General features: G+C 50.2%; 2 protein-coding genes across 4 annotated transcripts in view; both read right to left on the reverse strand.

The window, feature by feature from the left end:
* Positions 1 to 26,904, reverse strand: part of LOC117221210 (uncharacterized) — a 136,377-nt gene that overhangs the window by 9,214 nt on the left and 100,259 nt on the right. Inside the window, exons 7-8 of one of the 3 annotated variants that reach the window (XM_076526931.1) lie at positions 18,635 to 18,748; positions 15,926 to 16,579 (exon numbers count right to left, since the gene is read on the reverse strand). The exons of 1 other annotated variant lie outside the window; for it this stretch is intronic. In XM_076526931.1, the coding sequence (XP_076383046.1) occupies positions 16,251 to 16,579; positions 18,635 to 18,748 (443 nt within the window). In that variant the 3' untranslated portion in view covers positions 15,926 to 16,250. Of the gene's footprint in view, positions 1 to 15,925; positions 16,580 to 18,634; positions 18,749 to 21,678; positions 22,807 to 24,527; positions 24,787 to 26,904 lie in introns of those variants that run through there. One more of the 3 variants, XM_076526929.1, reaches the window with a different exon arrangement.
* Positions 3,523 to 10,756, reverse strand: LOC117224489 (uncharacterized; the record flags this gene model as incomplete). The annotated part of the gene is made up of 2 exons (XM_076526876.1): positions 3,523 to 10,212; positions 10,582 to 10,756. Coding segments are annotated over 2 exons (627 nt in total), but the record flags the coding sequence as incomplete, so codon positions are not given.

Below are 26,904 nucleotides of genomic sequence, written 5' to 3' on the forward strand. Positions count from 1 at the left end.
GGCTTTTCACCACGGTGTAACCGTTCCCGCACTTCGGGCACACGTAGTTGCTCCTTCGGGCTGTACGGTGGCGCAGCGAGCCGTACGCGTCCTCGGACTTCATCGCCTCCCGATACACGTCCGCCCCGTAATTCCCGTACAGTAGGCAATACGACCGATCCACTGAAAGCAAACGAACGAAGTCGGTTAGAATCGTGCAATGGCCGCCGAAACCGCGGAGGAGAGATACAAACGGCGCGCGCTCCTCGCTAAACGGCTACGTGAAGGAGAACAATCTTTCCTTCGCGGCGATCCAACGCAGAGCTGCAAAATATACTAGCATTTTGTATTTTTTTTCTTTTTTTTCTAGTTCGGATCGAATGCTTATTTCGAAGGTCGATCGACGCTTCTTCTGACGCTGACACCTCGAATCGTTCGGAACGCTTTCTCGGGAATGCTCGGCCCACTTCGCTGCGCCTCGTTGTTATACAGGGTGTTCCGGAACAGTTGTTGGGACCAGGGGCTTCGAGAAGTCTGGAGGGGACACACGGAGGAAATGATTTTATCTTCCAGGCAGTTTCTTTATTTATATATATTATATATGTTATATTATATTATTATTATTATATTATATTATTGTATTTATATATATATATATATTATGTATATTATATATTATATATATTATACGGGGAGTCCCGAAATTACGGTATTTCCGGGAAATAAGGGGTTCCTGAGGTCATTTGGAGCAACTTTTTCCTTTACAGAAATTTTCTCCGAGGCGTCGATTACGAGTTATTAAGGAAAAACGGGGACTAATCGGAGAGCGAGCGCGATCGACGCTCCGCCCACGCGACCGATGCAGGCCGATTGACGCAGCGGCGGTGGTCGCGAGGGCGGGGCGTCTGCCGTACGTGATCTCTCATTGATCACTGTTTTTCGTTGATAACTCGTGAACGAAGCCTCGTAGAACATTTTCGCTAAGGAAAAAGTTGCTTCAAATGATCTCAGGAACCCCTTATTCCCCAGAAATACCATAATTTTGGGACACTCTGTATATTATATATATATTATATATTATTGTATTTATATATATCTTTATTTTCTCTTGGTACAGACGCAGCCACGCGCAGCGCTGTGTTCCATTTTATTGCGCGATCCCTTTCGAAGATTACGTCTAAGCCTGTCGCATTTTATATTTATTTCCATCTCAATGTACAATGGGCGTCGATGAACCGAGCGAAACGAAGAACCGCGAGCAGGTGTCCCATTGCGGAAGCGATGGCCGAGGATGTTGAAAAAGTCCCAAAATGCTGAACTATTATCTCTGTCTCTTGGGACCGTGTGGGACACCCGCCCGCGTACTTATCCGTTCCTAGAATCTGAAGGCTCGCTTCCATTGACTTGGTTTTGTCGCTTGGCCTTGCCGCTTGGCTTTGCCAGCCTAACGAGCCGAAAACGAAAAGAGTGCAGTTTCATAAGAAAAAGTTTAGAACCTTCGCTCGATGGAAGAACAGCGACGTTCGGCTTTCCGTTCGCTGCGTTGGCAAAGCCAAGCGGCAAGGCCAAGCGGCAAAGCCAAGTGGCAAGGCCAAGCGGCAAAGCCAAGTGGCAAGGCCATGCGGCAAAGCCAAGTGGCAAGGCCAAGCGGCAAAGCCAAGTGGCAAGGCCAAGCGGCAAAGCCAAGCGGCAAAGCCAAGTGGCAAGGCCATGCGGCAAAGCCGCGCAGCATAAACCCAAGGCACCGAGCGAAGGCAAAAGCCAAACGATCGATGCGTTGGAATGCCGCGTGGCAAGGCCAAGCGGCAGAAGTCAAGCCGCTGGAAACGAGCCTCTCTAAAAACAAATACCTAAAATATTAAACACCTAAACCATTAACAGCCTAACCACCGTGTAAACCGTCGAATCCAATAACACTCGCCTTTACAAAATCGCCGAATACAAAATGCTAGTATACTCGTTTCTCGCAAACGGCCAACTGCGATCGCCGAAGCCTCCGTCGTCCCGTGTCAACGTTCTCCCCTAATCTCGCGCCAAGGACGCCTCGAAGGAGTTCGAAACAAGAGATCCTGAAGAGGAAGGTCGCATCGAAGCGACCTCGAGGACCGTCCAGGAGCGCCGCAACAGCGCCGGGCGGCCGCAGCTGCTCCGCGAAGCCCTGCCTTATTTCCGTGACAGCAAGAACGGATTGGGCGCGTTGTCGTGACAGAAACGAGACGTTTATTGTTTCGGATGGTTGGATACAGTGCGTGGTAGCGACAAAGCGTGTAGAGTACGTGGACCGTGATTCCCGTCGGCGGAAAGGCGCTGTCGACGCTCACGACCGTCGGGACACAAGAAAAACAAGATACGCTCGGGGGCCAGCTCCCGGCTTCCCCAGAGAGAGCGAGAGAGCGAGAGAGAGCCTCAAACTTTCAAGTCGACCACGAACACCCTCTCCTCCGGGTGTTTCTTGCGAATGTGCGAGTAGATCTGCGAGGTCTGCTTGCTCCTCAGCTCGCAGTACGGGCACTTGAATCGCGGCTCGTGCCCGCACTCGTACTTGTAGTGACGGTTCCTGTTGCTCTTCAAGGTGAACCCGTGCAAACACTTCGGACAATAATAGAGCACTTTCGGCGGGGGCGGCAGCGCGTGGCCGCCGATGGGGTCCTTGCCGATCTCGACGCCGGGCGTCACCAGGTTCATCAGCGAGTCCAGCATGTACAGATCTGAAAGCAAACAACGTCTCGTGAACCACCGTCCCATCGATCCTCCCCTGATCATTGTCCTTGAGGAGAGAAAGAGAGATAGAGAGAGAAAGAGTAAGAGAGAGAGAGAGAGAGAGAGGCTCACCCGGCAACCTTCGTCCCTTCGTCTTGGCCCTCGTCCCTTCGTCTTGGTTTGCAACACCGCGACGCGGCGCGCGGCGTTGCAAACGCTGCTCGGGCCTGGCGGTGGTTGGAGTGGGGGCAAGGGGGCACAACCCATGAACAGAAAGCACACAGAGAGGCGGGGTGGGGATATGATTAATCGCTCTGGATCGCTTTCGCCGGCGGCGGGGTCGTGGTGAGAGGGGGTGTGGTTACGTTCGGAGAAAATGGACGGCGTCTCTTTGCCGGGCAAAACATGAAGCGTGACAAAAGCAACGGGTTCACCTCGTTTCACCTGGCCCCGCTGGATGGAACTCCGTCGACGGCCGCGGGGCCTCACGGCGCCGGTCGTCGCGCATCGTCGACGGATCGACTCTCGGCCGTGAGAGAGGACGCCGTCGCGACGCGCTTCTGGGACCGATCTGCCGCCGCTGGGACGGCTAGCGCCGTCGCGACGCGCTCGGAGGGGCCCGATCTGGCGTCGCGGAACTCGGCGACCTTGGACTCTGTCGGACCTTCGACCGGGAACTGTCGATAACGGTGGAAAAATAAAAGACCCTCGAGGGTGTCGACGGAAATGAAACTAGTCGACGAGGACGACGATGGCGACGACGACGACGACGACGACGACGACGATGATGACGACGATGATGATGATGATAGAAGTCTCCCGATCAATCGTAGATACAATGTCTGATATTTGAACATTGATTTATTTGTATCTTACAATTCCACAGCGACGATATACGATCACAAAACATCGTGGAAAGTGTACGGATTTTGGTGGGGAGTGGGGGGGGGGAGCACAGGGGTGTCGTGTGGGTTTTTATTGGTGAAGGAGGTGAGTGGAGAGGGTAGAGGGGCGGTGATAGGGTGGGGGGGGGGGGATAGTAACTGTTCAGACATCGAATGTTATCATCGCGAACATTAAAGCCGAACGTCCCCGAACGTAAATCTGACAGAAGAACGAACACGCTTATATCGTTAAACGACGATCGCTGCCGCGAACACGGTATCGCCTAAAAGTATAACCCGTTTCGAACGGCGAGCGCACGCGCTTACAGACGACGCACTTAAACGCTAGTACATCGTTTCTTGTTTTTTTTTTTAATTATATCACAGCAACAAAAACAGTCGGCCACTAACGTCGAACGTGTCCTAGGTGCGAATTTTAGAAACGACGGGAAATTCGAAGAAAAGGAACAATTAAACGATAGTCTCGACTCGCCGCGACACGATGAACGACACTTTGGTTTCCTTCGTCTTATATACCGTAAAAGGGTGCTGCTAGGGGGGAAGGTGGGAGTGGGAGAGCATACCGGGGTGGTATGAAGTTTTAGGGGGATAGAGAGGGTGGATTGATCGAACGATCGAGACTCTCCGATTGACGGATGCTCTTTGCCCCTCGGAACGGCCCGCGCGTTATGCTTGTTTTTTTTTTAACCTAATTCGCCGCTTGGATTGCGCATAAAAATGGAAGATTCGAGAAGGGGAGGTACGATTGTTCGAGCCTCGAGAGACGAGTTCTTTTCAGAGCTGGTGACTGCTGTGGTTTTTATGGTTGTGAAAACGAGCGAATAATTGGAACTGCTCTTGAATAATAATAATAATAATAATTGAAATCGTTTTATAATGATATTATAGTAATTATAATAATTAAGATCATTGAAATACTCTGCTGGAATTTGGACATTTTTTTAAGCGATCCGAGCGCGAATTAGGGAGAAATTATTGTACTCTCTAACTGACGCTTAAATTGTGCAGATAAATGGACAGTTTGGGAAGGAGATGCGATTATTCGAGCCTTGCATCTCGTTTTTATAGTTGTTGACAATTCTAGTTTTTATGGTTATAGAAACGAGCGAATAATCGTATCTACTACTCCCAAATTGCCCATTTTTGAGCGCGAATTAGAGAGAAATTGCTGTGCTCTCTAACTGACGCTCAAAAAGTACATAAAAGTGAACAGTTTGGGAAGAGGAGATGCAATTATTCGAGCCTTGCATCTCGTTTTTATAGTTGGTGACAACTATATAGCTTTTCTAGTCACAAAAACGAGCGAATAATCGCTCTTTTCCCAGAATCCTCCATTCTTATGCTCGCAATTATCGAGCGCGAATTAGACAGAATTCACTGCAATTCTCCTGCAATTCTTCCTTTTCCGATACAAGATTCCCGTTTCGGGCATCGCGAAGCTTCGCGCGCGGCCTTATTTCCATCGATTTCGCCTAATTTCGATTGATCCGACAAGGGTTCGCGTGTGTTCGAGAGAAAGACAGACAGGGAGAAAAAGAGGGAAAAGGGGAGAAAAGGACAGAGATACACAGAGACGGAAAGAGCCAGAGACAGATAGAGAGGAATAAAAATAGAATAAAAAAAAGCCGGAAACCAATGAACTATAAAACGAGTAACGTTCGTCCCGACCGCCTCAACATCCTGTACCATATTGTTTCGGACCGTCGAATAAACTCGCACCAGTGCCGTATTTGTTTCAGTCTTGTTACGCGACCGCGTCGACGCGGCGCGCTTTTTTTCCACCATCGCCACCCGCCATCGTTCGCATACAAATAAAACGCATCGGACGCAAGAAACAACAATTTTCAACGCATATCCCTAAACAACACGCATACAACGTCCTTCCTCGAAATGTCGCCGTGGCTTAACCCTTTCTTTTTTTTCTTCTTTGTCTTCCACGGCTCTATTTTCTCCGCGTTCGTTCGCCCCGTTTGCCAGCTGAGCAACGGATCTGTCTGTCTGTCTGTGTGCGTGTATGTGTGTATGTGTGTCTTTGTGTATGTCTATGTGTGTATGTGTGTGTGCAATTATCTCGCTATTTTACGAACATCAAGATTGGGTGTCGTTTATCGGTTTAATTAAGAGTAATCGTTACAGCTAGGATCGTTATGAATTACGTCACCTTAAAAAACGTTACAACTCTCCGCACGGGGGACGGCTAGGAATCGAAACACCGTCGTCGGATTCGCCGATTCGGCCTCCTTTTTCTCTTCTTTTACACCGTAACGCAATTTATAATCATGGAACTTTTTAAATGCACTTGTACTCGAAACGCCTGCCCGCACGTTCTCGCTTCTTTCTTTTGTTTTTTTCATTCGTTTTTCTCGTTTTCCTTTCTCCTTTTCTTCCATCTAATGTCTCTCCAATTGACGCCTAGATTGTCCACGGAAACGGACAATTCGGGGAAGAGGAGACACGATTGTTCGAGCCTTGCAGTTAATTTTTATAATTACGAATCGTTAACGATTATAAAAACGAGAGCTCCGAGGCTCGAATAATCGTGTCTCCTCTCCCCAAATTGTCCATTTCTCTGCGCAATCTGTGAGCGTCAGTAAGGGAGGCATTACTGTACAGTAATGTCTCTCTAATTGACGCCTAGACTGTTCACAGAAATGGACAATTCGGGGAAGAGGAGACACGATTATTCGAGCCTTCCAGTTAATTTTTATAATTACGAATCGTCAACGATTATAAAAACGAGAGCCGCGAGACTCGAATAATCGTGTCTCCTCTCCCCAAATTGTCCATTTCTCTGCGCAATCTGTGAGCGTCAGTTAGGGAGACATTATACTGGACCTTTTTTTTCTTCTCGCTCGACTCGGCGGCCGTGAATGAATTTAACAACGGTCGCTCTCTAAAAAGCACGGAATCGATATTTATCTAAACGTACAATCAACTAATAGAGCCGAGCCACGCGGCTCGCGAATACGCTTGAGCATGAGTTCTTGAATGTATCTTTTTATATATATAATATATATATATATATATTCATTTTTTTTCTGTTTTTTTCCCTCGTAATTTTATCCATCTTTTTTCATTTCCCCGTATTTTCTTTATTTTCTTTAGCCTTCGTTTTTCCCTCCTTTTTCCTTCTCTCGTTTTTTCGTTCGCCGTCGACATTCCGTGAAATGATCCGTTTCTCCTAACTTTATAAAACATTTTAAAAATTCATTTTTTTAACAACGAAAAATATATATGTATGTGTGTGTATATATATATATATATATGTATTTATATATATATATGTATGTATGTATGCATGTATGTACGTAAGATGTACAGTAATGTCTCTCCAATTGACGCTCGGATTGTCCACGAAAATGGCCGATTTAGGAAGAGGAGACACGATTGTTCGATCCTTACGATTCATTTTTATACTTACGAATTGTCGACAACACTATAAAAATGAGCCGCAAGGCTCGAATAATCGTGTCTCCACTTCCCAAAACGTCCATTTCTGTGCGTCAATTAGAGAGACCATATTAGCGTCAATTACAGAGACATTACCGTATATATATATATATATATATATATATACATATACATAAATTATACTTCTTTGCCTAAACCGAATCAGACCCTTAGAGCCTCTTATGGTTCGGTGAGTTTCACTCGCTTGGCCGAACAACGAGCTTCGCGGTTCGGTCCCCCCTCGGTCCCCCCTCGGTCCCAATTATTTTCTTTCGCCGGCCCTACGAATTTCCGGCCGCCGCGGGGACAGAGGGGGTCGTCTCTCCGTTCTCTCGAAGGCTGATTACCGTATCGTTTAGAAAAACCGGTCGATTGTCTTGAATGTCCTATAGTAACCGGATCAGAGTAACGTCTCCCTAATTGACGCTCAAGTTATCCATGAAAAATGGACAATTTCGAAAGAGGAGAACAGCGATTGTTCGAGCCTTGTGGCTCGTTTCTTTTACGGTTATCGATTGCCAACAACTATAAAAAAAAAACGAGCCGCAAGGCTCGAACAATCGTATCTCCTCTTCCCAAAATTGTCCATTTTTCAATGGACAATCTGAGCGTCAATTAGAGAGACATTACTGTACATGCGCGCGATCCTCTCGCACGACGTTGCTTTTCTCCACGAGCGGAAAGAATTCGTCCGCGGGAACCGCTCGAAGGATATTAAGTACGATGGCCGGGTCTCGCGAGACGCGGCGATTTTTTTTTCGGCGCCAGACTGTCCGGAGACGAATTCCGGGTTTTCGATCAGTTCGCGGGGGAGATTTTGCGCCGGAAACGGAAACGCAGCGAAAGAAAATCGAATCGAATCGTTCGACGAGCAGTTCGCAAGTTTCTGGATTTTTTTGCAATTTTTCACATACCCGGTGTCTCGATGTTCTTCGTTCGACGCGTTCGACGCCGTCGATTTGATTTTAATACCGCGGCCATTGAAGTTAATTTCGGGCGATTTGATTAATCAAGAGCGAGACTGGAATGTCGATCTAATGGGCGGATGCACTTTTCTCGCGTCTGAAATAAATCCCTGTCGAATTTGATTGGTTCGAAAATGTATTACAGTTTGTTTGAATATATATTACCAATTTTCAAAATTGGTAGACAAAAAAATTAGTGGCAAAAGAAAAAGGAAAATGCGCCCTATCGAGTAACGGCTGATAGCGTGGATCGCGCAAAACCGGCCCAATTCGACCCAATTCGGCCCAATTCGGCCCAAAGCCGGCCCAATTCGCGTCGAAATACAGTAATTATCTCGCTAATTTACGCTCGGCTTGGAAAGAAAAAAAAATGGACAATTTGGGAAGGGGAGATTAAATATTATATATATATGTATATGTATATATAAATATTTATATAATATATTTATATTATATATTCATATAAATACGATTATATAAATAACCTTGCGGCTCGATTTTATAGTTGTCGACTATAAATTGTTGTTAAATCTAAATTGCCCATTTTTCCGCGCAATCTGTGCGTTAATTAGAGAGAATTCACTGTAAATCGGTAATAAATTTCCGTCGTCGATCGTCCGAGTCGACGTTTAACGCGTTCAAGCGTCAACAATCGATCGCTATAACTACCTCGAATTCAACGAATTTGATTAATCTAATTAAACTGGAATTTAGTTGATTCAACCAAAGCTAGAAAGTTAAAATTTATATCGCTATTAAAAAATTAGTCAACAAACGTACACCAACATTATTTAATTTTAAAAAACGCGAAATAATCCTATTATAATATAAATATTCATAAAATATATTTATATCACATATATATATGTAAAAACGATTACATAAATAACCTCGCGCCTCATAATTATTCATCATTTTCATAATTATCGACTACAAATTATTCAATCTAAATCGCTCACTTTTCTGCTTAATCCACGCGTCAATCAGGGAGACGTCCAGCGCCACCAAAAATCGACCGCCAAACTTCCCTCGAATTAAACGAATTTAATTCAACTAATTTCATTCCAATCGACCTAATTTCAATTGAATCGATCAAACCTATCCGTAATCCTGTGTGCCATCGTCAATCCTTTCGAAGCAACTTCAATTCGAAATCTAAAACGGTTTCACTGTCTCGCAGTATTTCCATTTCATACAACGCAATTGTCTCCCTAATTGACGCTCAGATTGTCCACAAAAATATGGACGATTTGGGAAGAGGAGACACGATTATTCGAGCCCCCTTGCGTTTTATTTTTATAGTTAAGAATTTAAAACGAGCTCGAATAATCGTGTCTCATCTTCCCAAAATTGTCGCGTCAATCCGAGCGTCAATCCTAGCGTCAATTAGGGAGACATTACCGTGACTACATTTCGTGCATGCACGCGACACCGACTTCTGCGATTCGCGCAACAATTGCGCCTCGCAACGTTCTTCGAACACAAACAAATTCGTCGAAAATGATTTCGTGCTAAAATTATTTCGAACAATAACAATTCTCGATGTCGCCGCTCGCCGTGCAACCGCTAAAAGTGCATCCACCCGTCGCATTCAAATTTCCCATCGTCGCGTTTCCTCTCCCCCGCGGGCCCACGACGACGACCCCTTTTCACGACCTCATAAAAGATCGCGTCGCGCGAGACTCGGCCTCTCTCCACGATAGAACAGCCCTAAATGAAACGGCATTCGAGAAGAATCGGCGAAGAAACCGCGCCGCCCGTTCAATTCTCGTATTTCAGGTGCACCACGTAAACACGCTGGCCGGTGTGCCTGGTCCTGATGTGGGACATCACGTTGGACGTTTGCTTGCTACGGAACTCGCAATAAGGACACTGGAACCTCGGCGCTTGGCCGCACTCGTACTTCAGGTGCCTGGTCATGTTGCCCTTGACGGTGAAGCAACGGCCGCACTTCGGGCAACCGAACGGCTTTTGGTCGGCGAACGATCCGCCCTTGGCGTAAGCGTTCCTCACCCTGGCCTGCGCGTAGTAATTCATCAATGACCTTGGAACCGAGCCTCCTCCGCCTCCGTCTCCGCCTCCTCCGCCGCCGGAATCGCCGCCGCCTTGGCTACCGGCCTCCCCCCTACTGTTGCCCTCACTGTCGAACGCCTTGCAAGATTGTAAAACGAAGTTTAGATCCAACTGTGGCGCTGCGGCATAGAAACCTGAAACTTCAAGATCGGCCCGTTAGTCTGCGGAAGCGTCGATCGCCGGCGCGCGGGGTGCTCGGAGATTGGGTGACAGACAGCTAGATATAGCTAGCTAGACAGATGGATAGATAGATAGATAGATAGATAAAGAAATAGAGATAAAACAGAGAGAAAGAGAGAGAGAGAGAGCGAGAACGAGAGAGAATAGATAGAGAGAGTATGACCAAAGCAAATCAAGGGATCGTGGGGGACCGGCCATCTTGTCGGAGCTGCCGCGCGCGCGCGCTCCGAGCCGAGGTTTCGCTCGCTCTGCGTTTTCGTTTCTGGACAAAGGTTCTCTGGGCGGTGGCTGGTGCATGCGTCTGAAGAGCTTTAGAAAAGTAGGAATACCTTGATAGATTGCGGACGATCTTCTAGACGATAAACAGAGGTCGAACCAGAACGATCTTCGAGTGTGGTTTTTATAGAGAGTGGTTTTATAATATGCCTTGATAACAGTTTTCGCGCGTGTGTCGGGCGCGCGACTCTTGCGCGCCGCGGGTTTTTTTTCAGTTCGCCTTTCTTTTTTAACGATTAATGTTTACGCAGAGAGGGGGGGCATAGGGCCCCCCTTCGTTAACGACTACGGTTCACGACAGAGACCCTAGACGAGACTTAATGAGATCGTTGTTGCGACTGCAGTCTTCGGGCGGTGACGGTGTCCCGCGTTATATCCGGTGTCCGGTTCTTTTCGGAAGAACGCAGAGGAATGATTTCTTTCTTTCTCTTTTTTTTTTCTTTACTTACGTGGTAGGTTGTGTGCGCGCGGGTGAGCTAGTGAGAGAGAGAGAGAGCGAGAGAGAGAGAGAGAAATAGAGAGAGAATTAGAGAGAGAGAGAGAGAGAGAGAGAGAGAGATTGAACTACAACGAATTTTTGGTTTTCCGTCTGTTATTTATGAAAAAACTGTCCTCCCGCCTTCTCCTCGGCGAATTTACAAGTGGGCCCGCGGTCGCCGCGGCTCCGATATCGGTCCGTTTCTATCCGGTCGACCTTTGACCTAGGGCGAACGCCGTTCTCGAGAGTTCTCGCCGATTTCGGCGAACGTGCTCGCGGCTAAGCGCTCGGCGAACCGGTTCGTTCTCGCTTTTGTCCAAGGTTTTTAGGGTTTCGCGGCCCTCGATCGGGGCCTGTGCGCGGCCACGCCGCCGCGGAACATGGGCCCTGTGGCCCCGACGTCCTCTTTCGGTCCGGCGAAGCAGACTCGAGGCGTCGATCTCCTCGAGTTCCCGAAGGAGCGACTTCGATTCCTCGAAGCATTTTCACGTCCTTCGCGAACTTGACGGTGAAAATGAATATACATTATTTTGTAGAAAATCTCTCAGATCTCTTTTTATATACAATTCCATTCTGTGTTCACAATCCTGCTCGATTCTCGATGATAATCGAGGGAAACCGCGCGCGCGCGCCTTCTTCTTTCTCTCTCGTCGGATTTCGCGAAGAGATATTAATTAACTAATCTAACAATTTCCTCGAGACCTTCGCATCGAGGCGACCTTTCTTTCGTGGAATCTCTCCCTGAAACGTTTATGCACGATTTTGTTCTGTCGTGCGTTTTTTTAACCAGTCAGCAGTCGCGAACTCTTTGAAAAGTGTGTTAAAATTTATGTTAATATTGTTTGCGATGTTTTCGCTGGGGTCACGATCCGAGCAGCGAATTCTCGCGAATTTTTTACGCTGGTCGGAAGACAGCTGATTGGTTAAATGGAATATATTTTCTGTCTCGCGACGATCGGGATCGAGAAATGCGACATTTTCAAGTAATTATCGTACTATGCGACACTAAACTCGGCCACTAAATGTCCAATGTAAACAATATAAAGAGAAACTGTAATTTTTAACAATTCTTTAACAACAATTCATAACGATTATAATGCCTTGATAACAGCTTGCAACGATCGTAATTTCTTAACGATAATATATAAATATAACATATGTAAAAGAATACATACAAAAATAAATATAGTTTCGTAAGAATAGTTTGCGAACAATATTTACGTCTTTAATTACAATTTTCATCAAATTGTATCGATTCTGTAATTCTCTGTTTACAGAGACAAGCATTTACGAAGCGATATAAATTTATTAGAAAGCGAAACGGAAAATTAATTAGCAAAATGTGCGAGAATTCTTCGATCCGGATCGCGGTGCGTCTTGATTGAATCGACAGACCGATCTGTCACGTCGTTTGTTCTATTTTACCAAAGTAAAATTATCAGTAACGTATGACATTTGCTATCTACACATTTTTTATGTCTCCGTCACCGATCTGTCAACGGGCTCGGCACGCGTCTAAAGCCGCGTGTCCCTTAAAAACAGCGCTCGCAACACAAAACCGGTTTGTGCTCGAAGAGCGTCTCTCCGCGTCACAGCGGTAATACACGCATCACCGTTGCAATTACCTGATTAAAACTGATTACACGAGAATGAAAAATGACTAACATGGACGCGCGATGTGCGAATATTCGCATAGTCTGCGCGAGAAACCGCGCGTTCACATTCGGGAGCCCGCTGAGTCTCGGCTCGAGTGTCCGCGACTCGACCTGAAGCGTCTAGGCTCGCGCCACGGCACTAGGCGCCCGAGCCAGGTCTCAGCGGAGTGGGAGTGGCGCTACTCAGCGTGCGAGCCAGGTCTCAGCGGAGTGGGAGTAGCGCTGCTCCGCGTGCGAGCCAGGTCTCAGCGGAGTGGGAGTAGCGTTGCTCCGCGTGCGAGCCAGGTCTCAGCGGAGTGGGGGTGGCGTTGCTCTGCGGGCGAGTCCCGATGTCTCGCGCGGCGTTCTCCCGCTCCTCGCTGAGGAACCTGGCTGGCCAGCGGATCTCGCGCTGGACGAAAGCATCGGCCGAGCGTCGCTTTTGAAAAGGACGGCAAAGTCTGTGCGAGAGGTCGACCGATATCGGATCCGCAATGGCCGTGGCCGAAACGGGCGAGTCTCCTGCAGCGAATACAGGAGCGCCAGACATATCGCGCGGTCTTGCGGGGCTGCTCCGTGATAGATCTTCGATGATGGACGCGCGTGTGTGTGCAACAGATACAAGGTACAGTCCCCGTAGAAAGCGAGCGTAGCCGTAGTGTTTAAAGCGAACATCTAAGTAAAACGAGCCCCGCTCGAACTGTCCAACGTGCGCCGGCCGCCACGGATTCAGAGCTTCATGTCGAATATGAACACCTCCTCTTCAGGATGCTTCTTCCGGATGTGGGCGTATACAGGCGAGGTTTGCTTGCTCCTGAGGCCGCAGTACGGGCACTGAAACCTGGGCTCGTGGCCGCACTCGTAGTTCACGTGCCGGTCCTTGTTCCTCTTCAGGGTGAACCCGCGGCCGCACTTCTGGCACTGGAACGGTTTCTTCTTGTCGCACGAGTTCATCTTCAGACTCCTCCGTTTCGCGTTTTTGCTTGATTCCAAACTACGCTTCCCGATTGCCCCCGATCGACCTTTGCAGATCATGCTCTGCCCGACCGGGAGCGGTAGAATGTGGAATCCTGAAACACGTAGACACGTCTCGGCTGAACACACGGACGGTTGCTAGAGCGGAGATGATGCTAAAGGCGACGCGAGCGCGCGCGCGCACGCGCGCCTGCCGCGTCGATTTCACCGAATGCAACGCGCGCGTGCGCGCGCGCGTCGGGAACGGGTCCCGCGCGACCTGCCCGACCCGATCCCGTGGCCAACGCCGAAGACGCTGGGCGCGCTGCATTCGATGGAATCCCCATAAATCGTTAGGGTAACGCGGTCGGTTTCCGGTCGTCTGGGGCAATATCGTTAAAAGTGGACGACCCGCGCTCGTCGACTGCGCCGTGGATAAAACGTACTCTGTTTCGCCGGCTAGAAAGTGGAACCTGGGTCTGTGGTTTACTTATCCGTTCGCCGGTGGCCGAGTCAACGGCGACGCCCGTCGCCCCGAGTGCTGAAAAACATTGAACGGTTCGTTAGTTGCGCAGACAGACAAACAGAGAACGGCACAGGAATAACGTGGGGTTCGCAAGAGATTGATTCGACCAGGTTCTCGTGTTGAACTCGTCGTGCTTTTATTTCAAGAAACATTTCGGACAGTCCAGATTGCCGAGCTACAGCCGGAAGAAGCCGTTCAACTTCCGGTCCCAGAACATCTGCGCGAACTGGGGATGGTGGACACGCAGATGCCGGATCATGTGGGCCTTCTGGTAGTTCTTCATGGTGCAGTGGGGACACTCGAAGCGCGGCGGTTGCCTGCACTGATTGCGAAAGTGGGACAACATCGACTTCTTCCATTTGTACAGATTATGGCAGGTCGGGCACTCGTACATCCCGTTCCGCCTGATGATCGTGAACTCCCGGCCGGAACGGCCGTGGAACCGCTCGACCTTGGTCGCCTCCTTCGTCAGCCCTGAAACAGACGAAACGGGAAATAGACGGTTAATAAGAATCCACGGCTGCGCGATCCTCTCGCCAGGTCTCGGTCGACGTCGTCTTCGATTCCACGATGCGATGGCCGCGAGAAAGGACGGCGCGTGTGGACAAGGTGCTCCAGAAATGCTTCGCGATCCGGGAATGGATTCCTGGGATCATTCGGAGCAACTTTTTCCTTTACAGAAATTTTCTCCGAAGCGCCGTTTACGAGTTACTCGCGGAATACGTGGACCAATCGGAGAGCGAGCGCGGCCAGCGCTCCGCCCGCGCGGCCGATGCCGCGTTGCGCAGGCCGCCCGGCGCAGCGGCGAGGGCGTGGCGTTAGCCGTGCGCTTCCTCTCACTGATCAGCGTTTTTCGCTAATAACTCGCGAACGTTGCCTCGGAGAACATTTCCGTAAAGGAATAAGTTACTCCAAATCGCCTCGGGAATCTCAATTTCCGAATTGCGAGACATTTTACGGACATCCTGTAGATTCCAACGGGCGGAGAAACGAACACGAGGTCTCGGGATTTCAAGGATCGTGTGAGATATTGATCGCTCCGACATATTATGTCGCGATCACCGAGGCGGAATTATGCACCTCTGAATCGGCGGACATTTTCTTTCGTTGCAGTGTACGGTGCTCGTCGAGGGTCCAAACATCTGGAGGGAATCGTGGGTCCCAGACTAACAATTTACATTTAAAAAACGATGTTAAAAATGTCGTAGAGGCCTTAAACGTTACTCTTTTTTTCTAGAATTATTTTTAACCTCGTATAATTTTTCTATGTTACTTTCAAAATCGTTTTTCTTTTTCTCTTCTAATATAAATTGTTGACTCGAAACCCATGCTTCCTTTCGATCTCTTGTTCCACTCGACGAGTACGGCAACGTTGCACTAAAAAGAAAATTCGACGCTTCGACCTCGATTTTCAAGATCGACGAAAATTCGTCGCGAAGAAGCTCGTTCAGCGGATCTCCGGCGAATCCGGAGACGCGGAATCCCGTCGCGGCGGTCGTGGCACACAATTCCGGAACACCCGGTACGTGTTTCTCCCATTCCTTCTCTTCTCAACCGACTGGCACTTTTGCTTTCTGTTTGCTGTTTCTCCGGTTGCTTGCGCAGCAAGGTCCACAGAAGTTTATTAAGTGTGACACAACACGGGTCGCGCGTGACCCGCCCGTTCGCTGGCGGCGGCCCGCGAAGATGGTTTTTTTTTTACAAGCTGTACAGTTTTCCGTCGGCGATCAACGGGCGCCATTTCGCAGTTTCGCTGAATGAACAGATATATATATAAAGTGGAGATTGCAGAGATCACAGAGAACTTGTTGGATCAGCTTTTATAAATTCGATACAGGAACGTATAATTCTAAATCTATCCTGGCAGACCTCGTGCGAGGTCCTTGTTTCGCACCGTCGACGAATTCCCTACCGCTGTTACACAGTCGTTTCTCCCTGATCCGCGCACAGATTCAACCTTGACACAACCTTGAGACATAACCTCGATCGAACTGATCCACAGTTATTTTTTTTTTGGAAATATGAAATTAATGGTTCATTCGAGAGACAGTAATTTCGATCCGCTCCGGTAAACAACGCGATTTCTCGCGGCGATCGCGCAGCCCTCGCGCCCCCTCGAACGCCTTAAATCTACAGATAGGTGCCCGGGCCTATGTTGTCGGTCCTGTGCTCCTGATGGGTGAGCCTAGCGTTCGTCGCGATGTCGACGCAGTAGAGCTCGCTGTTCGGGTGGAAGGTGCGGATGTGGGTCCAGACGTGGGTGCGCTGCCGCAGGTGGTGCTTGCAGTAGGGACACTCGAACCTCTGCGGCGTGCCGCACTCGTACTTGTAATGGCGGATCATGTGGCTGCGGTGCTTGTAGCTGCGGAAACACTTCGGGCAGGGGTGCCGGTTCCGGTCCCCGTAGTCGTAGGCGCCCTTCAGGCCCCGATGGAAGCTCCAGCCTTTCCCGGCGAGATCTGAAAAAGAGGAACATCACGGGCGTTAGTCGAATACGATCCATCGAGCGGGCTCGCACGCATCCGGGGGCCCCGGCGTTCCCAACGGGGGAGGAGGAGGGACGTGTCCTGATCCATCCGCGGGACAACGAGGCGACGATTCAGGTTTCGTTCGACATCGATGCGATGTCGGGAACACAACCGCGTCCCGCGCCTTGCGCGCCACGGAAACAAAGGAACGCAAGGTGGTGTCTTTTTTTCTTTTTCTTTTCTCTCTCTCTCTCTCTCTCTCTCTCTCTCTCTCTCTCTCTCTCTGTCGTTTTGTTAGTTACGCTCCGAACAGAAAACACAACGGATGGAAAGACGAGGAGGAAAGTGAGGGTCCGTGAGGAGTGCCATGCGACAAGACGACGCCCCTTCGGTTCGCGCGACCACTGGAACACACGTCGAAGGTGGAAGGAAACAGAGAGAGACCCGTTTCGATCGCTAAGGAAGATGTTTATTTTTCCATACAGTCGCTACGAAATAAAAACGTGTACAATGTCGAGGTGAGACGAGCGCTGGACAGCGGTCGAACGCCGTCTGGGGAACGAGAAACACCCCTGGTCAGTCCTGCCGGTTCTCGCCTTCGCGGTGGATTCACGCTGCCCGGTTATTCTTTTTCTTTTTTCTTTTTTTATCGTCGCCGATCGGACAGACGAGCGTCCGCCGGCCGCCGAGAAAAAGATCGACGGTGATCCAGCGGACGGCGACGTCTCGTACAATAGCGATCGATCGCTTCGCGAGCGTTCGAAGCCTTCGCGAGTGCGCGCGTTTGCCGAAAGATCGGCACAGATCGCTTGTCTCTGATAAAAAAGTACTCGAAAGAAATTGGAGAGCTCGAGGGAAAGAAATCGATGAAAAATCCGCCGATGTTTCAGTCGGATGCGAGTAAAAAGCAGTGCTAATCGCGCGATCCGCGAGCAGAGAACTGATAATTTAACCAAAACCGATCGAAATGACAGTCCCGAAGCACTTCCGCTCGCATAATTGCAACGCGTCCGCTCGGAAATCGCGCGCAGAGCGCAGAGCTCACGCTCGAAAGTTTCAGAGCCAAGAAATAATCGCGCTCGCTCAAAAATAGCAAGCTCGACCCTTCGCTCTACCAAATAAATAGCATAATTTCGACCAAATGCGCGCGGAGTTTCGAGTGCGCTTTCGTTCTCGAGCGCGGGGAGCGCAGAGCTTTGCGCTCTCCGCGCCGAGAACCGTCGCTCAAAAGTTTCGGAGCCAAGAAATAATCGCACTCGCTCAAAAATAGCAAGCTCGACGCTTCGCTATACCAAATAAATAGCATAATTTTGACCAAATGCGCGCAAAGCTCTGCGTTCTCGAGCGCAGCTCGCCGGTGACCTCCGACCTCGCAACGCACCCCGGCTCCAAGCTCGCGTCGACGGAAACACAAAAGCGTCAATTACAGAAGAAAAGAAAAACTTCCCGATGCTCCTCCGTATCGTCGCTCCTCCATACCGGCTCGCCGATGTATAACAAAACCGGCGCCGATTTTGGGTGATTAAAATCGCCGGAAGTCGCGGGACGTTACGGAGGTAGAAAAGTAGAAACCTCGCGATTGTCGTTTGCGCGTCACAATAAAATAAATTCAATAAATAAAACGTCGGACATAGCGATGTAATGATAAAATAAAATTAGCGTGAATCCACCGGTGTCTGCGATCAAATTGTAAGCGTATTTAAACTGTCGGTACTAATTGGTGTGCCCGGCATCGTTAGGGAAACATACCTGTCGGCACGCTACGTATCGGTGCACGCGGCGCGCGCGCGAGCGAGCGCGCGCGCGTGAACAGGTTGGTGTCGTCGCGGCGCCTCTCGACTCACGACTGTTGGGTGTCGAGGGCGTACACCGGCCTATTGTAGTGATTGCTCTTGATGTGCGAGTACACGTGCGACCTGTGCTTGCCGGTGTAGGTGCAGTGCGGGCACTTGAAACGCGGCGCCTTACCACACTCGTATTTCAAATGCCTGTGCAGCCCGCGGTACCATTTGTACGTCTTCTGGCACTTCGGGCACTCGAAGTTACCTCGGCTCGCGGTGTTCCTAGGCGGCATCAGGCCGGCCGCGGTGTAACGCCGACGTCTCCGTTCCGGCGTCGCGGCGGCCATGTACGGCAACGTGGTCATCGTCGTGTACAACACTGTAAAATTACACACGGTAGGTTTACAGGTGTGCGACAGTTATCATCGTGAAACGATAACGACGCGGCTAAATCGTATACGGGGGACTTCGACGGCACATACAAGAGAACAACAATTCGCTTCGCGCGCACAGTTCTTTTCTCTGTTTTTTTTCTTTTCGTTCTATCCTGCGCGCCGCGGCGAAACACGCCGTTTTGACGGCCGCGGTTCTCGCGCGGGGAACCGCGAAACACCGGCGAATCGTTTCTCTCGCTCTCTCGCTCTCTCTCCGACTTTTTTTTCTTTTTCTTTTTCTCTGTTTTTCCTTTTCTCGGGCTGTTTTTTCTTGGCTCGCTCGGCGAACACCGGGCTCGTTTTCTAATCGAACGGCGAATAGAGCTAACCGACGCTCTTTTTTAAGTAGATCCCGTTTTGGTAAGGCTAAGACGTTGTACAGGATGTCCTAGAAATCGGGGCTCGGTGACGAGTGATTTTATAGACGCGAAAGTAAGTTGGAAAGAACGACGTTTCTTCGGTCGAGGTTTTCTCTCTTTGGAAAAATTGATCTCGAAAGCGATGCTATAGAATATAGGAGGCGATTAGCGCGGCTGATCGTGAGCTATCGATTCTACTTTTTGCCATCGAAGACTTGGCGAAGGCTTAATGAAGGTTTGACGAAGGGTTAACGAAGGATTAACGAAGAGTTAGATGAGGAAATGTCAGTCTTTCCTCTCGATTTATTTTCGCAACTATCAGTCGATTGGTCGTACAACGATTTCTCGGACACCCTGTATATAAAGCTAAGAAAATATTTGACACGCTTTTTTGACGATCGACATTTTTGTTCAAGGCTATACGGTGACACTCGAAGTTGTTTTTTTTTAAGGTTGAATGGACAAGCTACGATTAGGATATTTTCTCATTCTAAATTCGACCGTGGGAAACAATGTTTCAACAATGTTGAACATTCAGTTTGTTAAGCGAAAAATTCGTTAATAAATGAGTTTGTATTTTTGAGCGCGACCTGAGCGCGAATTAGGGAGAAAATGCTTAGAGAAGATAGCAATTAATAGAATCCTTAAATGAAATAGAAATTACTTGGAATCCGCTATTCCAACGAAATGCAACATAAAATTCGTGCTATTATCAAAAACTTTTATTGAAAACATTCTCGAATATTGTTTGAAATAGCAGGAACTTTTCAAGCGGACAGAGTTCACAGATTTTTTAAAAATAAATCCTTTGCACAAGCAAACCCAAAAACGAATGCATATATATTACACACATATATATATATCAGTTTATAATATATATATATATAATACCATCATATATAATATCACACCGTGTATATAAGTTCACGATATCACACACATAACATTATAAACTAATATACAGGATGATCCCAAAATTATGGTAATTCCGAGAACAGAAGCGTTCCTGAGATCATTTGAAGCAACTTTTTCCTCAGCGAAAATTTTCTCCGAGGCTTCGTTTACGAGTTATCAACGAAAAACACTGACCAACGAGAGATCGCGTACATCAGACGCGCCGCCCTCGCGACCACCCCCGTTGCGTCAGACAACCAACGCGACGCGGCATCGGTCGCGTGGGCGGAGCGTCTGGCGCGCTCGCTCCCCGACTAGTCCCCGTTTTTCCTTAATAACTCGTAAACGACGCCTCGTAGAACATTTCTGTAAAGGAAAAAGTTGCTCCAAATGACCTCAGGAACCCATTTCCGGAAGCACCATAACTTCGAGACACTGTATGCGCTGCAATCAAACGCTAAACATTGCGCGCAAAGCTTGTAGCACATTTCCACGATCAAAGAACAGCTTTGGAAGCGTGCATCCGCCTACGGAAGAAGCTCCCACGAGCCGCGCGGACAGAAAAATATAACCTTTCACTCTCGGAACTAATAAAAACGCCTTTCTGTTCGAGATGACGGTCCATCTGTTCGTCGGACAGCTCGCCGTCTCCGATTCGAAAATTCGCGAAATTTCCGATCGCTCGAAAACAGCCCCCGTGTTCGCCTGCCCTAACAACTGCCCTAACGAACGATCCGTCGATCGACTGCAGTCGATCGATCGACTGCACTCTTCGATGCAAGGAGAAGAGTTCGGACCGGCTTCGCCCGCCGCTAAATCTCCGCGACGCCAAGCGTTCGCTTCCGCGAGCCCCGCGAGGGGCGCCTCGAATCGTCGGCGCCTCATGTGTGAGGCGCACACACATCGCTCCTGCAAATCGCGTCTATGTGTATCTGTGTGAGCGCGGCACCGCGGCGGATACCGCGCGCACAACGATCGCTCTCGCCGACGCGAGTCTCGAAAGTCTCGCGAAGCGAAAGTCTCGCGAAGCACCCGGAAGCAAACGTTCAAGGTCGCAACAATGGTGACGAAGCCATAACCGACTCTGCAGGTCGCACCTGGACCAGGAGTGCGAGAGAACGGCGCAGCATGGTCGCCGAAGTAGTTCCTAGTGTCGAAAGTTTTGTAAGAAAAGCTGAACAATTGGCAGACACTTAGAAGCGAAACTATCGATCCACACAAAGTATCGCAAGCCGATCGCCTGTCGACATCGACATCGACTCCGACATCATCCTCGGACTTTATTGATCACTTATCATTACAAGAAAGCTGTGGGGGGTGGGGTGGGGGGCAAGGATTTCTCAGAGAGGCGTGCGCGCCGATAATTCGGTGAGGCTGGCCAGCGAGCGTCGAACCGTCCCCGGTTCCGTTCTCCGTTCCCGTCCTCCGTTGTCCGCCGGATTTATCCGTCTCCGACACCTGAAATCAAGACAACCGACGCGGTTAGTACGGGCAGAAACGTCGAAACCGGTTCCCCGTTCGCGAGAGACTCGCGAGAAGCTGCTCCTCTCGTCGTCGACTGCGTCGCCGCGCCGCGTCGCGCCGCGCGGCTGCTGGACACGCGGGAATTAAGAACGCCGGGATGATTTTTTGGGATTCAGAGCGATCTTTATTCAACTTTTCTTCTCGTCACACACACACACACAAACACATCGGGATCGGGGGGACACGGTATCCGGGCCAGGCGGCCCGGGAACGCCGTGCTCCTCGGATTATTTGCACACCGAGCGCCGACGATCGTGCGCTGAAATTCCCCGCGCGAGGTCAACGCGATTTAATTAATTAACTAATTAATTTAACGCGCGAGTCGCGCACGGGTGAATAGTCCATCGGAATCGCGCGCTAATCACGGCCAACGATCATCGCAATTCCATTAAATTGTTCGTCCAAGATTTAAAAACGTTTTAATCTAATTTATTCCGTGTCCTCGCACGATCTACTCTTTCCGCATCGTCTCAACGGGCGAGAATCCGTTTACAAAAGATAAAATGTTTGTACACGTGTACGTGTGTACGTGTGTAGTACGTGTGTACGTGTGTGTATGCAATAGTCTCTATGTAGTAGTAAAAGCAACGTCCGAGCACACCGGGACTGCCCCGAAAAAAATACCCTCGAATTCGGCCGGCTGATACTCATTTTCCGACGCGACCCGTCGCGCTTCATAATCCGCGGCGATATTTAACCGTGCGGCCGGTCGCAGCGAAATTTAACCGTGCGGCCGATCGCGCCAGAAGCTCACTGTGCGGCCGGTCGCGGCGAAAGCTCGCCGTGCGGCCGATCGCGGCGAAAGCTCGCTATGCAACCGATCACAGCGAAATTTAACCATGTGACCGTTCGCGGCGAATTTTAACCATGCGGCCGTTCGCAGCGAATTTTAACCTTGCGGTCGATCGCGACGCAAGCTCACCGAACGAACCGTTGCGGCGCGTACCCGACTCTCCGGGAGAGGGGTGGGGGGGCTCAATAGAGCCGCTTGAAGCAGAGAACTTGGCCGGGATGGTACTTCCTGATGTGGGCGTAAATGTTCTGGGTGAACTTGGACGGCTTCTCGCAGTACGGGCACTGGTACTTGGGCGCCATGCCGCACTCGTGGCGCAGGTGGCGGGTCATGTTTTTCTTTAACGTGAAGCCACGGTTGCAGCGTGGACAGTAATGACTCTTGTTCACGGAGTACACTTTCCTGCGCTGCCTGGGTAGGGTCTGGCAATAACCTGAAAGATCGAAGCGGAACGTTAGCTGATTCGCTGTGTCATCGGTGCCGGTCGATCCCTACTTCCGGGGTGGCGCTTTCTTCCTTGGCCGGAAGTAGCGTCTCGCGCGAATCGCGCGCCAATATCCGCGGCTTCGCGAACATCGAGACAGAGACAAGACAGAAAATTCTACGCTTTGCGCGCGCTTTGAAAAAAGGTCTCTCTCTAGGTCTCTCGGAGGCGCTTACAGAGGCATTCATTCCATCCTACGGGATTTTCGCTGGATTTTATTCAACGCCGGGGATGATGATATGGGGGGGGGGGGGGATGAGAACGGTTATGGCGGAGGGTGGAAGGATTGATTCGCGGGCTAATTATCATAGGCTGGCGCGCACGAAACGTCGGATTTATTTTCTTTACGCGCGAACGAACGTTCGTCTCCCTGTTTCACGCTTTCGTTCTCGGCGTAGCCTCGTTCACGGTCGCGGCATCGTCCGTCACCGGGATCGCGTTTCGACGAGGAAGATTTCCTCGAGAGCGTTCCGTTTCGTTGTTCGTTTCGAGTCTCGCGGGGATACGAGTTCGAACGATATTTGCGCGCGTTTTTCTTGGACGAGCACGAACTCGGCGACGACACCGCGAATGCTGCGCGCGACGTGAACCGGGCGGTCGCGGGGGGAATATCGTCGACGATCGAAAAGCGCGGCGCGTCGGCTCGAAGACGTTCGGTCCGGTGATTTTTCCCCGTAGAAAATGAACCGCGCGGAACTCCCGGAACGTCCGTGAAAAACGACGCCCCGAAAGCGTCGGCGGAAACGGAGCGCGGACCGGAGCGATTCGCCGCTCGTTCCTTTCGAGCCGGGGAGACGATCACCGGCCGAGAAGCGGCTCCCGGCGCGTCGACGGAACGCGTGAAAAATTGAAGATCGTACGCCCGTCGCTCGTCGATCGGCGCGCGAATCGAAACACGGAAACATCGCGGCGGCCGGCTCGTTCGCCGGATCGTTCGCCGACCGACTTTCGTTCCTTCGAAACGTTCGGAACGGTTCCCGCGGGCTGGACGGCGCGAGAACGAAGACAGCCTGGAACAATTCCGTGTCGGAGTGTTCGTCGATTCCGAAGACCGGAATTCCTCCGAGACTGGCGTCCGCGCGTTAAAATCTCGCTGCGAAAAGGTGCGTCGAAGCGAACGGAGCGTCGCTTCGCTCGAACAAACGGCCGCGATGTATCCGATATAATAAAATCCGACGATCCGACACGCGTCAGCCTAACAGACCGAGTCGGGGTGCTGGGTACGGGGTTGCGAGATGCTGGAATATAAACGGGGACGTAAATCGCCGAATGAAGAATGCGGTACAGTAAAGTCTGGTACAGAAAGACACATATATTTATCTTCTCGTCGTCTTCACACGTCTCTGAACATTGTTCAAAAACAAAAGCCAAAAAAGAAGCAGAACGGACAGAGGACGAGGCGTCTCACACAGTGATAGAACACAATTCGACCGGCTTTGCTCTAAGAGCAAAGTCCTGCGCCGAGAGGAACGACGCGCGTTCCATTATTCGAACAGTCTCGTCGCCGTTCTTCCCGCCGAACCGGCCGCATCTCTCACTCTCTCTCTCTCTCTCTCTCTCTCTCTCTCTCTCTCGCTCTCTCTCTCTTTCACGTGGACCGTCGCGTATTGATCGGCGCGAACAGCTTGATCGCGTGCGCTTCGAAGCCGACGTGCCGCGACCTCACGTGCCTGTATATGTTCGAGGAGCACGAGGCACGCATCTCGCAGTACGGGCACTGATAACGGTGCCCCTGGCCGCAAAAGTAACGCAGGTGCCTGGTGATCGTCGTCTTCTGGGTGAAACGGCAACCGCAGTTCATGCACTCGAACCTCTTACGCTCGTTCGGATGGTATCTGTACCTGTTGTTCCAAACGGCTTTCGCGTCCGCCGCGAAATGAACGAGACCCGCGGCGCCGTCCCACTTCAAGCTGTGCTCCCGGTAGACATCTGAAAAAATCAACACACCGCGCGGTTAATCGGTGACATCGGGGGAGCGCCGCGTGCCGCGACGAAGAGCGCGGGTCCGCGCGGAAAACCGCGCGCGTTTCTCGGGAAACGCGAGAACTCGGGGACGTGTTCGTTCGTTCCGTGCTGGTCTTATTGTTCTCTTTCGTATTTTTCTTTTTTCGCTGTTTATTTGCCTTTTTTTTTGTTTTTTGCTTTTTTCGCTGTTCATTAGCACGTCCCGTTTTTCTTATAGACACGACCGGAAACATATCACAGAGAAATGGGAGCAACATCGGGGAACGCACCAGCTCACACATAACACGGGGGGTGGTGGGGGGATGTAGCATGGACACGTGATGAAAACTCCGGGAACTGAGGACTCAGCGAACGTTTAATTATGTTTCAATAGCGTTACACATAGCGGCGAGCTCTTTTTTTTCTCGCGTACAGTTTTCCTAGAAGAAGAGCTCCGAGGCTCCGCGCGTCCGAATGACTAGAGACACTGATAAAGTCGACGATCATGGGGCACACCCGGATGTCGTACGGCCCTGAACGAATCGTGAAGCGTTCGAGAATAATCGCACGGCTTCGATCGATCGCACCGTGATCGGTGCAATTGTGCAATCGTGGGTGCAATTGTGATAATATCTGCTCGATTGTCCCTCAGCTTGCGATAAAAACGGTTCGATCTGGAAAGAGGGGACCATAATAACGTCTCCCCCTAACTGACGCTCAGATCGCGCAGAAAAATGGACGATTTGGGAAGAGGAGACACGATTATTCGAGCCTTGCAGCTCGTTTTTATAGTTGTTGACAATTCGTAGCTATAAAAATGAACTGCAAGGATCAAATAATCGTATCTCCTCTCCCTAAATTGTCCATTTCTTTGTGGACAATCTGAGCGTCAATTAGGGAGACATTACTGTACAATCTGAGCGTCAGTTAGGGAGACATTTCTGTACAATCCGAGCGTCATTTAGGGAGACATTACTGTACAATCCGAGCTGTACCCGATGTCAGAGGGTGTCGCGAATACATTTCGCACCGATCGAAAAAATGTAACCTTGACACAGTCGAGACCTTGAGACACATTTCGCATCTCTCCGAAACTAAAACCGAGTTAAATTCCTTTTCCCGGCCAGTTTTCTCGAGCCGCGATATTCAATTAAAATAACGATAAAATCGCGTGGTCGAAGTCGCCGGATTAAACGACACACGCACACACAGAGATTACGCACGACATCGCGGCGAAAAATGATTAATTCGTATCGCGTTCAGCACAGTTTATTATAATAGACCTCCTTGCCCTTGTGGTACCGGCTAATGTGGTACTTGACGTTCGACGTGTACGTGTAACACTTGTTGCAGTAGGGGCACTGTATGCTGCGTATCCCGCACAAATGTCGCACGTGGTAGTTGAGATCTTTCCGGCGTTTGAACGTCTTGCCGCACTGGGTGCAGTCCAGGGTGCTCGCGTAGTGGAATGATCCGGCGCGTTTCGCGGCGCGTATCTTCCGCTTCGGCTCGCAGCACGCGTGTCTCGCGTGGAAGATCAGGTCCCTGTGCTTCGCGAAGCATTTGTCGCACTGCGGACACCTGTTCGGCTTCAAGCAGGGCGTGTCGATCCACTCTGAAAACGAAAAATAGAGGTTTTCTATGTAGCGAGGGCGCGGAAACAGCTCGCGCGGATCGCGCGCGTTCACACCCGGCGCCGATCGCTTCTAATCCTATCTAAGAAAAATATAAAAACGATCGAAGCGCAGACGCGTTCAATCCGGTGGACAGCGCACGGCCGCTTCGCGTTCAATTTCGAGCGGATTTTCGGGGTCCGCGCTCGTTTCTCGTCGCTCCGGGACGCTCGAGAGCGCGGAATTCCGACGCGGAGACGCGAGCGTGGCAGCGTCGGGCGTAGCCCGATTACGTCGCGATTGCTCCTCGAGCGGAATTCCGCGCGCGATTCGATCTCGGTTCGCGGAGGATCGCGAACCGAGTACCCCGATTTTGGGACTTTCGGCGGGACTTAGGCGAGCACGCCGTGCCTTGTCCACGAACTGTAACCCTACAAGCGTTGCATCGTTACACCGAGAGGTCGGGGGAGACACCAAAGACGGGTGACAG

This window comes from Megalopta genalis, chromosome 16 (assembly GCF_051020955.1).
Source record: "Megalopta genalis isolate 19385.01 chromosome 16, iyMegGena1_principal, whole genome shotgun sequence".
NCBI classification, from domain to species: Eukaryota; Metazoa; Arthropoda; class Insecta; order Hymenoptera; family Halictidae; genus Megalopta; species Megalopta genalis.